A 15018-nucleotide genomic window follows, 5' to 3' on the forward strand; every position below is an offset into this window, starting at 1 on the left:
ATAGTGTTTACTTACCTCAGAGGTGTTGTCAGGCTTAACTAATCAGTAGCACTGTTTGACACTGGAAATAAATTATTAATTGAATAAATTATTAGATTAATTTTGCCTTTATTCAGCAAAGTATTCATTAATATAATTAAAATAGACATAGAGCTGGCCAAATACTTGAAAATATTATAGGTCAAATAATGCTTTCCTGTAAATATGGTGAAATTTACCGAACAATGTATTTAGTCAATAATATTTGACCAACTCTATAAATTAGTATCAATAACAGGTTTTTAGATCCGAGGTGCAAAGTGTAACATTACTGTCAAATGACTATTGAAAGGATGCATAACTAGAAAAAGCGTGTTTGTGACTTAAAGCATGAAGCATTCTTCATATCTTCAAATGTTCAGCTCTTCTTTTAACAAAATCTTTACTGACTCTTGTAATGAAGACACTGAGCACAAGCCTATATTTAGATGTTATATTTCTACCCACGTGGGCAAAGTCCTAAAGGAAAAGATTAAGAGGAATATTCTTTTCAGCTGAAAGCCAATTCAGCTGAAGAAATTCTTTTGTTTCAAACACATTAGTCTAATCACCTTATTGACAGTCTATGAAGGCAGCATATAATACCTGCTCTGTGAATGTCTACATTTTACTGGTAAGAGGTTTGAATGGCTTATAGTGTGACCATTCGTGCATTTTGGCTACAGATGAAAAGTAAGATAAGCTAGTAACTCACAGAATAGCGCTTTTATTAGATCCTAAGTAAAAATTCAAAACTGCAGGAGCAGGCCAGTTCTTTAGAATAATAATTAATCTGAAAATCTAAAAGACTCAGTTACAATTGTTAAGATATGTTAACTGGTTCAAATCAATGCAGGATAGGACAAATAGGGAGGGCACTTTTTGTTAAATGTTTGCCATTCGAACCTTGTACACAACATGTAACACATGTTGGGGTCCTGGACTGCTGATTTTATCACAAAACCAGCTCACCTCATTTGAAATGCTTTATTTTTACATATCTTTTGGGTTGTTTCTAAGTGCGTCTCATGCCAGAATGAGTAAAACCTCCAAATTTGGAGAAAGATCACCATTGGGGAGATGTAGGAATGTTCATACTGAAGTCAACTCTATTAAGCTAAGCCTTTAAATAAATACAGGACATTTGTTCCGTACAGGCTGACGACATCTGAAAATGGCTAGGCAAAACCTGACACATGAAGGGAAAACTAGAACCAATTTACAGCAATGTGTAAAGACCATAGCTTAAGAAAGGCTACTCAGAAGAGAACTTGTTTTCAGTGTAGTCTAAGCCTTCCTGTTATTGATTTCTATAGGTTGTTTTAAAATATTTGACAGAGAGGGTACCATTCTCTATGATGGTAATGAAAAAATAAAGTTAGCTTCATATTATGCTCTGCAAATGTAGTCATTTGGAAGGTTTCATTGTACTGAGGTTTGTCCTGGTTATGGCCACTCTCACCATTTCAGAAAGGGGGGGGGGACCTAACAAGCCTTGAGTTTGGTTATTTAAAATACTACAGCATGTGTTCAAGTCTCATTGCTATTCTTAGATGCTCTAGATATATTGGTATGTGTGTTCCTTTAAGAATTCTCTCTGCATCTGAAGAGCTCACCTAAGGCAGGGGTTGCCATGGCAAATGATTTTTATTAAATACCAGAGTAAATGCGCATACTTACTTGCAAAACCTGATGGCAGGTAGCTAATGCAAACCCTCAGGCTGCTGTTATTTATGTCTCCATTTTCAAGTACTTTTAAATTATTTTTTTAATTCCTGGATATCAGTTAATATGTTTTATTTGGCTGATTCTTTAACTATAGAAGTCATAGACTCATAAATTGAGGGGTTTCATGACCACTGCATCAGTTCTCTTTGGCCCTATTTATACTAAGCAAAAAAGCACTGAAAGAAATCATTGCTTACAATGAGTTGAACTTGCACCACTTGTATTCCACTCATCGCAGGCATTTTGCAAGGTTTGGCTGAAAAACACGAAAGGTTTGGCTAAACTGGTGCAAGTCTAGGACAACTCCCCGCACCCCCAGGAAGGAATGCAAGCCAGAAGCATTGCACTTCTTCAGCAGGCCCTCCCAATCCCATCTCTAAAAACAGTGCCACCTAGTTTGGAAAAGTTCCCAGAAACCCCTGCTCTCCAAAAAATCTACTGTGCAAAATGGGGTAGATAGTTGGCAATCCCATTGAATGCCTTGGTGCATATAAGGGAGGTGGGGGGAGGGGTGGCTACAAATACAAACAATGCAACAAACAGTTCTATGCACTCCGTGTCCCTGCAATGGCATCTCATTGTAATATGGACAGGACTCTTTGAATGTAGCAATCCTTGTTTCACACTTTCCCACATATGTAAAATGCTGTAAAACTTGTTGATAATTTAGGAACATACGAAGTCCTATGCAGGATCAGACTGATCATTCAATATCTTCTCTCTAACAATGAACAGTATCAGCTGCCTCACAGGATGGGGCAAGAAACACTGCCATAGACAGATATGGATAACATGCCTACAAGGAAAATTTCTTCTCAATCCCCATTCGCTAGAGGTTGGTTTATGCCCTGAAGCTTGAGGGTTCACATCACTTCCAAAATTCTTAGATTTTTTTTTTTTTTTACATTTTACTATGATAACTCTGGATAGTCTTATCAGTATATTAAGATGACGCATAACTGTTGATAGTGGGGGGGAGGAGGTGTCACAATTTAAAGATGCTGGTGGTATGTTCAGAGCAGGGCATTTAAACTCTGGCAGAAATCTGGAGTGCTATGTGACCCTGCATGCCCCCTTCATGCGTTGCCACTGTCAGTATAAATGTCCAGTCCTCTCTGGAATTCTGCTAAATTCTTGCCTCAATGGTATCTTGTGGCAATGAGCACCATGGGCTAATTGGATAATTGAAAGTTTGGTGAAAGAAATAATTCCTTTTATCAGTTTTGAATGTTCAGCCTATTACTTCCACTGACTGTCCCCTTGCTCTGGTATTGTGAGGAAGGCTGAATAGAAATGTCTGAGCCATCTCATAGTTTTGGACGTCCTTCTCATGCCCCATTTTATTCATCTTCTCTCTGAGGCAAACAATTCCAGTCTTCCCAATCAATCTCTCTTCGTTTGTTAGGTTTTCCTCTTGGAATGGACTGAGCCTTTTGTTTCACTTTTGAACTCCTCCCCCAAGGTTATTAGTACTCGAATTCTGCTCCAGGGGGAGATCCTCTCCTGGGATTCCTAGACTTCCCTCCATTCCTCATATGCATGAGAGCGCTCATCCTCTTTAGTACACAGGTTTCGGAGTAGCAGCCGTGTTAGTCTGAATCCACAAAAAGAAAAGGAGGACTTGTGGCACCTTAGAGACTAACACATTTATTTGAGCATAAGCTTTCGTGAGCTACACAGCTCACTTCATCGGATGCATCACCTGGGAGTGATGCAGCCGATGAAGTGAGCTGTAGCTCCCGAAAGCTTATGCTCAAATAAATTGGTTAGTCTCTAAGGTGCCACAAGTCCTCCTTTTATTCACACAATCCATCCTAAAAATATATTGTTTCTACCAAGCTAACCATGTTAACCCACCTAAGTCAGTAGGCTTGTTACCTGTCTATTTTAAAAAAACAACAACAAAGCTTGCATCCTTCTATGTTAATCTTCTTCACCCAGGGCTGGCTATGTTTATATTATTCCACCTGCCCACTTAGGTCCCAATCCTACATGTCAATAACTTTATGCCTGTGAATAGTTCTATTGAATTAAATGGGACTATTTATGTAGATGTTAGAAGAATCAGGGACTTACATTATAAACTCTAAGACAGGGACTGGATCTTTTTCTGTGACTTGTACAACTGCACCGAGCACCCAGTCAGCGCTTGGTAAATAAAAATGTTCATGTGGCATAACATCACAAACACAGCACAGGACCAATAACATTATTTATTCTTTGAGCGCCCCTGTGACAGACAGCTTGCCCCCTAAATGCTGTAGAGTTTAGGGATAGCCAACCCAGACTACTGAAGAGGCAGCCCTGGATTGGATCAGGTAATTCCCTACAAAGGATAGCAGGTTGCTACAGTGAAGGTGGAAGTTCAGGACATTGTAGGAAGTAAGAAAGGCTTCAGCAGGGAAGACCCTGACTGGGTATACTATACCTCCAGGTTTTCTCAGACATTGCCCTCTTTTTTTGAGCTCCTTTCTCTGTCTGGGGGGATTTTTCAAACAACAGGAAATGTCCCAGGTGTTTGCAGAGCAGATAAGCTGCAGCTCAGAAGGAGCCCTGATTGGGCCCCTTCTCAATTGGTCCCTCCCCTGCAAGCCACAGCTGGCGGATCCTGCCCACCTAGGCCCCTCCCTGGGAAGGGCTCTACAGGGAGTTGCTGACTGCTGGCTGTTGCTGCGTCCTTGGCTTGTGCCAGCCACCCTGCCACAGTGACAGGGAGTGATATTGCCCCTGAACTCCAGTGAGTACGTCTGCTACAGGTACCTCTCAACTGTACCTGCCCCTCCATCTCCCTCTCCAGCAGTGTCCTCTTTTTGGGAACCGGAAATATGACTACCCTACTGATAGCAAGGGGCTTGGAGTGGTAAGTCAAAGCCAGAAAGCTGAGGCTCCAACCAGGCAGGGCCTGGGAGTGGCCTGCCCAAGCAGGAAATGCCCCAGGCAGGAAGGCCTGGGGAGTCAGGTGGGCTGGAGACTGCTGGGAGTGAGCAGGCTCTAAAAGAAAGATCTGTGGCAGGGAGTTTTGCTGCTGAGATTATGGGCAGGAAAAGCCTGGGAGTGACCCCTGATGAGAGGGTAAAATGGATGGGCTGTGTTTTGGAACTTTTTCAGAGTTTTATTTTGGAACTTTATTTATGTGAATAAACTCAGACCCCCCAAGAAAGGGTGGTAAATGGGTGAGAAAAGCCTCTGTGGAGTTTAAGAAGTCCCTTGAGGGAGAAACTGAGGCAGGCTGCCTGCAATATGACCCCATGTCAAGAGGGGGTGCATGGGAGGTGGCTGCAGCCTCCCCTCCCCTTTCTGTCAGGCAGTCAGATCATCAACTGGTATAGTTTAGACTAGCTTCACTGAAATCAGTGGATACTGATTTTTTACTAGCTGAGGATCTAGCCCAGAGTGCTGCAGGCTCAGCACAGGTAGCCTCTTGTCTCTATTTGGGCCTCATCATGGGTGTTCAGGTCTGCCCACATGGACAGATTTGAAGGTCAGGGTCATAATTTGCAACTGAACATTTTCTGTTGCATATCTCAAAAAACAAACAAACAAACAAAAAACAACCTCAAACTATTTGACTCCAGTAAAGTCTCTCATGCTGAAAGCTTAGTCCAACATAGCTGACTGCAGCTCTGCTCATAAAAGCAATCCTCTCCAGTAGCTGGAATGTGAGCCCCCAGGGCTGCAACATCTCTGAATACCCATTAAGACAAGCACTTCTCTCCTGGGGGAAAAACGGATCAAATGGCCACCTTGTGCTTTTTTTTTTGGCACTGGATTGCTATTTGCTACCATATTTCCTGCTGCTGAAGTCTTTATCACCTAAATCCCTGAAGACTTTTTGTTCAAATGACCTCATCTTTGCTGGGCTTAGATTTTTGTGCAGTTAAATAAAGAACTTCCAGTTGAATGTTATTTTTCATAAGTTACTTTGGGACTATGAGATGTAATGGATGTACTTACTGGCTTCTAGAAAAGTGAGTTAGTGAATGCTCTGGGTTTTTTAAAATGTCAGTTTGTGCAAAATGAGCTATACATGCTTGATCTGCTCTAGTTGAAAGAGAACAGGCCCAATCCTGCACTCCTTTGAAATCAATGGCAATATTCCTGTGAATTTAAATGGGAGCAGGATCTGGCCCAATATTAGCTTTCGTTAATGAAATAAGCATAAAGACCTTTAAAAAGTCCTGCAAATTTCAACATCTTAATTCCTTGTTAGTGGAATATAATATATATATCTGGTGAGTATTTTAAAGAAAGAGTATCCGGCCTGCATTCTAATATTTCATGGAGGTAAATGCAAATGTCAGTTTACTAAAATGAAATGTGACTATCTTTGAAACCAAAGTAAAAAGACTGAAGACATATGGGCAATATACAAGTATATAAGACTAACAATGCTAAACATGTACATTCCAGTGCGTCCAATGTTCTTATTATAAGTCATAACTAAAATTTTGTACTACCTGGTTCAGTTTAACAACTTCAAAAATATCCTGAGATACTCTCTGCTCTCCCCGCTCCCACAGAAAAACTAAACAGACCTCAACAGTAAGAGGGAAGACTAATTCATTTATTTTCTTATCTTTTATGGCACTCATCAACTTACCAATATTCAGTATTTTTTGTTTAAGAACCAAATATACTCAAGAGATTTAGTCTTTCCCATCATTAGGGAAGCAGTAAAGGCAATATCTTTAATTAACAAAAAATAAAAATGGAGTGGCTACTAAACCCAGAAAACTTAGCAATCAGGAGTCCAACTTTGCTCCTGTTAAAATCAGTGAGAAAACTCCCATTGACTTCAATGAACGTAGAATTGGGCTCCAAATTCCTAATTATGTTTCGCTGATAGAATTAATCTTCTTATTAATAAGATAGCATGTGAACTCTTTTTTTTCTTGCTACTAAAAGCAACATGAGGTTTGCTTTTATTCTTTCAAACACAATTAGCAAAGCACTCTAGGCGCTGAATAAACCTATTCATTTGAACAAATTATTCCCTGGCAGAGGCATAACCCCCCTCCCTGCAAACCCTTTCCTATTCTGATGCAGTCAAAAGAGACACAAAAGCCTGCCTGTGCATTTATCCTGCCTGGCTGGGTCCGAGAAAGACAAATGGGACATACGCTATTGAATATATTATATTTTTCCTGTCTCTCTCAGTGACTTTACTGAATTGCTTACTTCCTCTCTCCCCCCCATCTTTGTGAGTGTACAATCCCAATTAAAGGATGATGTAAGGCAATACACATGGGGGAAGAGTCTGGCACGGATGTTATGGATGAAGTGATAAACTTTATGACTACTGCTACCTCCCACATAGCTTTTGTAGATAATTGGTGAAGCCCTAAAAGTTCCTTTAGAGGCTTCCCTTCTGGGCCATTTCTCATTTGGAAGACTCAAACCCTTAAAAATAACAGATCGTCACTTTTTAAAAGGTAGTGTCTAGCTGATCTAAATAACGTATTTAGCTTTGACTTTGTATCTTTGGGTGAGATAGCTTTGCGGGCAAATTGATCTTCAGTTTCCTTTTCCTGGTGCTCATTGTGAGTGTTGGGAAGAGGACAGTAGATAAGAAAAAAACTCCACACATCTTTCCCAACAAACAATGCTGCTGTGCCGTTAACACAGCTGGAATGTTTGTTTAATTAGCTAATTTTTCAGCTTTTAAATAAGAAGGAAAAACAAGCCATGGGTGGCCTGCTAACCTCAAAAGAGCAAATATCCAAGGTTATAAAATCATCCCAGCTCAGAATACTGGGTTAGATATAAAAACAGCATTTACTGAATTCTACTCCCAAGCCAGGACAGAGGTAGTATTAAGAAGTTTCAAACTGAAGCTTTAAGCCAATGCATTAAGTGCTTAGTGTTATTTAATAAAAATAGACCGTGTATATACTTTAACTGAAACACTGTTTCTTGTTAAACATGTCTGTCTGGAATTATTCTCACCCTAATACAGAGGCAGTTGCAAATGCTGATCTCAGATAAATGCAAACCACTCCCCTTGCTGTCTCTGGCACATTTATCTTAGAGCTCTTATGTTATGCCTTTAATCCAAGCATCCCAAATCACTCTACAAGCGTTCAGAGCACGCTGTGAGTAGCTGACGGATACCTTGTTTAAATCCCACTGGATGATACAGGCAATATTTTAGCTAGTGATGTTAGCCTGTTTTACTGTCCCTAATTCTACTATCCATTCCAGATGGATTATTGAGAAGTTTCAACTGCTAAGGGCCTGATTCCATAGCCCATATCAAGCAAGTCCAGATAGACTTCTACAGGAGTTAAGCTAGCTCTAGGGGCTAATCCTACACCTACTGAAGTCAACTGGAGTTTGGCAATGGGTAGCAGGATTGAGGTGGAAGATCAGATTATCAGATGAGTTCAGCTCCCATTTAGACACCAAAATAAGTGGCCATATTTTCTAAAAGCAGCATGTTGAATGCTGGGCTTTTGGGGAAGAATCTGTTATTTACATTGATAAATAGAAGCTGGGCACCTCTGCACCAGGTCCCAATACCAGAATGGGGAGCGAGGCCCAGCCCCGTGGGACAGGAACCTTTGCTAAAGGAGGAGTGCAAAGTGGGCTCAGCCTCCTCTCGGTGCCAGGCTGGAATTAGGATGGTATTGCTGGGGTTTCGGTAAAAGAAAAAAAAGACAATGCAGCTGGTGGGTTGCTTTATTAAAAAGTTTGGGAACCAATTGTCTAATGCCTTCTTAAAAACCGCTCTCTACCACTTGCTTCTCTGACTGTGTCACCAGTGATCAGTTAAAGACTGCTTAAAGAAATTTGTCCAGGACAAGGATTCTCAAACCTTTTGGACTTCATCCTAACAGCGATATTGTCTCCTGGACACCTCCACACATTCTTGATTACAGGGCTGCTACTTAACAATGACAGCAGCTGCTTACATGGAAAAGCAACATCAAGAATGTTTTGTGTATTTTTAGCTTCTTTCTGTGCAACATACCAGCTGGAAACAAGGAGGGCCAGTGCCATGTGAGCTGCTAGCTCTCGACAGGCCACAGACATGTCCACCAATCTGAGAACTGCTACGTTAGTGCTTTGCCCCTCCTGTTTTTCCATCCTTTGTTTTGGGCTGTTATGTTTTCTCCACTTTTTATTATGCTCTTTCTGTGTAGCATAATAATGCCCTTGGAGTTTACAATGGCAAGAGTTCAGGACAAGATGCTGTATTAACAAATCTTTTCTTTTTTTTTTTTTGTCAGAGTCACTGTCAGATGAATTAAGCCACACATTTAGAGCTTCATTCTCCCATATGCTGGAAAACCCAGCACAGAGAAGTGGATTCTCTGTTTTACAATTCAGAGTTTCCCTGGATATTTACATTGGGACACATGATTTGCACATGCAGAAGAAGCTGAGGATTGCATTCAAACCCCCATTGATCACCCCTGTAATCCACTGCAGGCAAGATTCCCCCTGAAGTAACATGCCCACCTTCACCAACAGGTTTCATGTGTAGAAGAATCCAGTAGAGTGGAGACATCCCCACCTCCTCCCAGTCCACAGAGCCTAAATGCTGGGAAGCCTCCACAGAGGGAAACTCTCTTGGAGTAGCAAGGGCCAGCATATAGTGAAGCTGGCATCCCCTTTCCCTTCCATGCAGATAGGAAGAGGGCTGGGTGATGAGACCCTTAGTCAGGTCATTTGTTTTTGTTTTGCTTTTTCTTCTTTCACAATTTTACAAAATGTAAGTTTTCTTAATTGACATTTTAAAAAATTGCTTGGTTTGTAACGGTGTCTGCAACCCAGTCGTTGCTGTTGTGTGCTGGTGCATGAGAATCAGATAGGGGACACTGACTAGTCTGTTTTCGTTGCCCAAGCTGAGTGACTGTAAAAAACAAAGGGTATCACAAATGGTAGTAAATTAGATTACTAAAATCTGTTCATTTTTGAATGCTCTCAGGTATTAGTGACACAATAGCATCACTTTAAAATTGTTTATTTTTTCAAAAATCATGAGGATAAATTGACGTGAGAAGGTTTTTGATTAGATCTTATAGCACAGTAAGTAATAGTACAAATTCAGTACATATTGAACTTGTGTTTGAAGCTAACCCCCTTTTCTCTGTAGCTCTGAGCCCCTGCTCTGAGCAAAATACAAGAGAGCTTTAGGGTCACCTGACTGTACTATGGAGAGCAACCAATGAATGTTATCAGCACTGAGATCTGACTGCTCAAGCAGCTAAGGTCTGATAAAAGTGAACAAAGAACTGTTGGCAACATGGATGTATTTGCAGGGAATCTCCTATTTGGAGAATAAGAAAGTTAGCCAACAAAAAACTCTTCTGTTTGCCAGCATGAGGGAGCTTGCTGATCTCTCACACACATTGTGCTAATTCTGCGCATTATAATGAGACTCAGATTTTGCTGGCAATGTAATTGTAGCCAGGCGTTTAACACAAAGCTGAATTGATACATGCATGGTCCTCCAAACATAACTTTGAAGCGGGCTCCATGTCCTACAGAACCACAGAGTGCCTCTCCTTCTTACTCCAAACTGTCCTCCTTAATCCACCCACCTCAGCCTCTGAGCTGGGTAGATAACATTCATGCTCCTGGCTTCACTGGCTCTCCTAGCCATTTGGCTGCTCTTGCCTTTTGAACATTAGCCTGGCTGCCCTTGACTGGTGGGGCTACCAGGGCAAGTCTTCAGTTCCAGTTGGTGGGAATCAGGGTTTGTCGCTCTCCTTAACAGATCTCAGAGTTCCTTGGAAGGCATTATCCCCATGTCCTATGGGAGTTGTGTTGTCTTACAACTTCATCTGCAAAAAGATGTGCAAATCTGAATGGGCCTCCTGTGCCCCTCGTTGGAGCACTATTTGAACTCAGTCATGCTTTGTTTCATTGCAGCAGTAAAGTGTGAACTAGGCTTTCCAGGATTCCATCTGGATTTGCATGTTTCAGTCTGATTTGCATGTTTTCAGGTGACTGGAATTATGACCCAAACTGTGACTGTAAACCCTCCTGGGTAACTATATCAAAAAAGGCTTTTCATTCTAAATAACCCTCCCCAGTACCTAAAACCACAAATAGGTGATAGGTTTTCAAATACAGCTGTTCTATGGTTGGTTGAGTGCAGATTTTCTGAAGACAACTGATATTGTACAATACCTTGCAGGAAAGACTTCCTGTCTATTAATTCAGCATGCACGTTAGCAAAGCTTTTGATTTAGACCTTGTGTTTCGGCTCAATCTCAGTTTTCAAGCAATATATATTGACTGTTGCTGCTTTCCTTTATTTTATAGACGTCAGTTAATGCCAATCCTTAAATCAATATAAAAACAACATAAAATAGTGTATGAATGTATCCAACAAGTCACTTTTCCTGACTTTTCCAATTTCACTGGTCTCCTGTGTAAGTGTGGTCATTTTAGTTCCAGTAGTAGTGATGGTGGGAAGTTCTTGCACGGCACTGTCACTGCAGTGGATTGACATCCTAACCCTGTTCCCCTGGAGCTATATGAGCTTCAGCTCTCATGTGGCCACATTCTCTTCTTGCCACATCAGGGGTTTTTTAGTGGCCCCTTTCACAGGGAATGAAGTACCTGCACCAGCATGCAGGCAACTGTGTGTGTGTATATTGTGCCGTGAACTCCTCCTATCTTCATCTCAAAGAAGACCCATCTAGGAATGATCTTGGAGAAATATCCTTTCAGTGTTTCTGATACTCTGTGCTAATTCCCAGAAGTATCCTCCTCCTAGAGGTGAATGGTAACAAGAAATATAGTATTTTATCTCCCTCTTTGGAGCACTGTGGTACTTCCAGGTTTAAAATACTTGACAGGATTTGTGGAATACCTCCAGTGGGTATTTGGATGGTTAAAACCACACAGAATTTTAGCATGGTAAGCTGGGAATTTGGGCACAGCTCCCCTTAAGGATAAGAAAAGTTCAATTTACCAGATACAACAGGATAGCACAACCTGCTGAGACGCCATTTCCCTAGAGTGAAAAAGCATGAGGACAAGCTGGAGTGAGAGAGAAAACACAGAAATCAAGAACGAAAAAAATATTTTACCAATAAAAGGAGTGTGATGAACGATGGAAGTGCTAGAGACATGTAGAGCCCTTGTTTCTCCTGCCCCTCCCACTGTGTACTCCCTGATGACTGTGGACAAACAAAGAGCAATTTTCTTTAGCCAGAGAGAGTTCACAAAGATAACAGTGAGTTTCACAACTGAGCCCAGGTGTTTTTGACGGATTCAGAATAGGACACTTTGTCACCTTTGATTTAATCAGGATCCTGTTTTTGAGGGCGCTAAAAGCTCTAGGCTCAATCAAGTACTTACGTAATCATCCTCGTTCAGACCTTGTTTCTGAACAGAACTTTTCACTTCCATGGAAAACCTCTCAAACTCAGGTTTCACTGTCCTCAGTAGAGTGACTGTTTGGAGGGATGAGTAGGCTTGCTTTGCTTCAAGGTCGTGTTTGTCTCCTCTCTTCCACGAGCCATTTCCTAAGGGAGAAATAAAAATATTTACAATTCCAAGCTTGTTTGCATAATGGGCTCGCTCTCCCTTTCTGCTTAAATATCCTCTATACGTTGCTTGGGGGTAGACAGCAATGTACAAGGTATTGTCGCATTTGTGCAATACGTGCTGTGAGGCTAATGTAACGGAATTCAACATGCCTCTTGATGCTAGGGGAACAAGATAGGAAGGGGGACTGACATAATGCCCTTGAAATAATTATACAGATTATGATCCTTAGTCAGAAGCCCAGCCTAGCAGAATGGTCAGCAATAAGATTTTCTTCCCATATTTGCTTGATTATTTTTAACATCTGAAGTCAAGTCTAGATATGAGCAAATAACATCCTCAAACACAGAGAAGCAGGTTGTCTAGGGGCTAGACTAGGTGAGGGAGGCAAAACTGGATTCAGTTTCTAGTCAATGTGCCACTGACTTCCTTTTAAACTTCAAGCAAAGTCAGGTCTAAGTAGAGTAAGAAGAGTAAAGTAATTACTTGGAATGTCGTCACACAGGGCCTGATCTTGTAGCCACTTGTCGCCCAGCTCTCCCACTGAAATCAATGGGAATGCCATGTGCACCCTGGCTGCACGATAGGCCAGTTTCTCTTAGCAGAAAACAAACACCCAACTACCAACTTGCCATTGCACACATTGTACTTGCATTTGCCCAGTGACACAGCAGGTGGGAGACTGAACTTGGTAAACTAATACAGTAATCAGAGATTTTTAAATTCAGTTACAGCTTATTTGTTTAAATGCCTTTGCCTACTGATCCTGTCCTGTCCTGAGTACTTCCTGTGAGTTGGTTGAGGCCAAAGGACCTGATTCAAAGCCCACTCAAGTCAGTGGAAAGACTCCTATTGCCTTGAATCAGGTGCAAGGGCTGTTCTATGGAACTGATAAATAATGAGGCCTTGGGGGAATAACAGTGTCCTTAAACAACTTGCTTTTAAATATTTAAAAATAATTAGAAAGCCAGACAGTCATTTTTATTTTTGGAACTAAAAGCCAGTTGTGGCTAAAAGTACAAAGATTAAAACTGCAGAACACGAGTAGCTGCTGAGGTTTGGAATCCAGAGACACGCAGGACCCTGAGACGAGGGAGGATGTGGTCATTCAGCCTGGTTAAGGGAATTTGTTGATTTATAGACAGGCAGACAGCAGGTTAGCTGAGACCAAGGGAAGGGAATGGGAATGGAGTGAATGCCAGAGATGGCAGCAGCCAAGTATAGACCATTCTATCCGCCTTGACTTGAGACTATGTGCTTGCACAGGGATGGATGAGGGATAAAGGTCTTCCGGCCATGAGTGGGTTACACGGACCCTGGATCCAGGCATGCAGGTGGGTGAAAAGTGAGAGAAGCCTGTGTTTCACTTCCTCTGTGTGTTGTGATGGCAGCTAAGCCATTGGGGAGATGTCATAATTTGCTGCAGGTACAGGCCAACAGCAAGTTACTCACCTCCTCCTGATAGGGCATGAGGGAACCAGTGAAGGAACAGGGCCTCTGAGAAGCACATTTCTTTCAGTGTGCTGCTCCTGGGAAACTGCAGCTGCTTGCCACAAGTCCTGTGTATGAAGTGGCAAAGCCACAGTCTAGCCCTCAGTGAGATCCAAGTCAAATGGTAGCTCCCTTCCATTCTCTCTCCTTTCCCAGAGAAAGGCCTCTATGCTTCGGACTCTGCTGCTTGTTTACCAAAGCACAATGCTGTGAAGGTGCTGCACCTCTATAGCCCTTGTGGATTACGATTTTAGTAAAATTCATAAATGACCTTTAATTCTTTAATTTTTATTGACCACCTATCTTTTTTTCAATCAGTTCTTTGTCTCACCTCCTTGTGAGGTTCTCAGCTACTGTTACAGCCACCTATCACGATTCTAGATTGTAACCCAATCAAGCACAAAAGCTTTGTTCTACCATGAGGTCCACACAGAAGATCTTTGAAAAGTGAATGACAACAGATGACAGCCACAAAATGTTATAAAGCCATGCTCTAAGCAGCATAGTTCCCCAGTCCCACATATATGCCACATTTGGGATCTTGACTTTCCCAGAGAAAGCTGAGTTTTAGGTAATATTGGGTCCTAAATGTGAACAAGCTTCTGAACCTCAGTCTGACCTAAACATGTTCACTTGAAAAGCTATTGTAACTGGAAACAGAGAAGCTCCCTTTACTTAACAGAGCTTCTAAAGTAATTTTACACACTTTCAAATCCTTTCAAAGATTGCTTTGGGCATGGAGTCTGTGGGCAACACTTAAAATGACTTTCTGATGAAGCAGCGCAACTGTTGCAGCCTCAACAATTAATGTGCCTTTTTTGCAAATTAAAATAAACTTTAAGGACAACAAAAAATAAGTGTGATTGTGTGACCTTATAGAAACAATAGCTACTTGTAAATCATTCAGTCTTACAGTTCTGTACCTTTTTAGAGTTCCGATAACACAAAGTTTACTAGAACTGTAAGAGGAGGTCTGGAAAGTCTGTGTTCAGTTTGTTTACTTTATGCATTTGACAACAATTTGTGTACAGTCAGTTTCATAGATTTCTCTTCAGAGTTAGTTTGTCCTGTCTTAAAAAAAAGAGCAGAAGATCCTTCTAATGTTTTCCCCCCTAGGAATTATTTACAAAAAATACTCAGGAAATGCTATTTAAACAATGCTGCATCGGAAGTTAGAATTTAAAACAAAAACAACAAAACACAAAAACATCCCAAAAAACTGGTCAGTCACCAAGAAACCAGATAGACAGTGCTCCCTTAACTCTGGGGTTGTGG

At 41.3% G+C, this 15018-nt stretch overlaps 1 protein-coding gene and 1 long non-coding RNA gene across 4 annotated transcripts in view; one reads left to right on the plus strand and one right to left on the minus strand.

Moving 5' to 3' along the window:
• LOC140911185 (uncharacterized) overlaps positions 1-15018 on the plus strand; it is a 466388-nt gene that overhangs the window by 399881 nt on the left and 51489 nt on the right. The gene's annotated exons all lie outside the window — the stretch shown is intronic.
• Positions 1-15018, minus strand: part of NPR3 (natriuretic peptide receptor 3) — a 59566-nt gene that overhangs the window by 33895 nt on the left and 10653 nt on the right. For all 3 annotated transcript variants that reach the window (XM_073343684.1, XM_073343685.1, XM_073343683.1), the window contains one exon: positions 12064-12230. In XM_073343684.1, coding sequence (XP_073199785.1) covers positions 12064-12230 — 167 coding nt within the window. The remainder of the gene's footprint in view (positions 1-12063; positions 12231-15018) is intronic.

This window comes from Lepidochelys kempii, chromosome 5 (assembly GCF_965140265.1).
Source record: "Lepidochelys kempii isolate rLepKem1 chromosome 5, rLepKem1.hap2, whole genome shotgun sequence".
Lineage (NCBI taxonomy): Eukaryota > Metazoa > Chordata > Testudines > Cheloniidae > Lepidochelys > Lepidochelys kempii.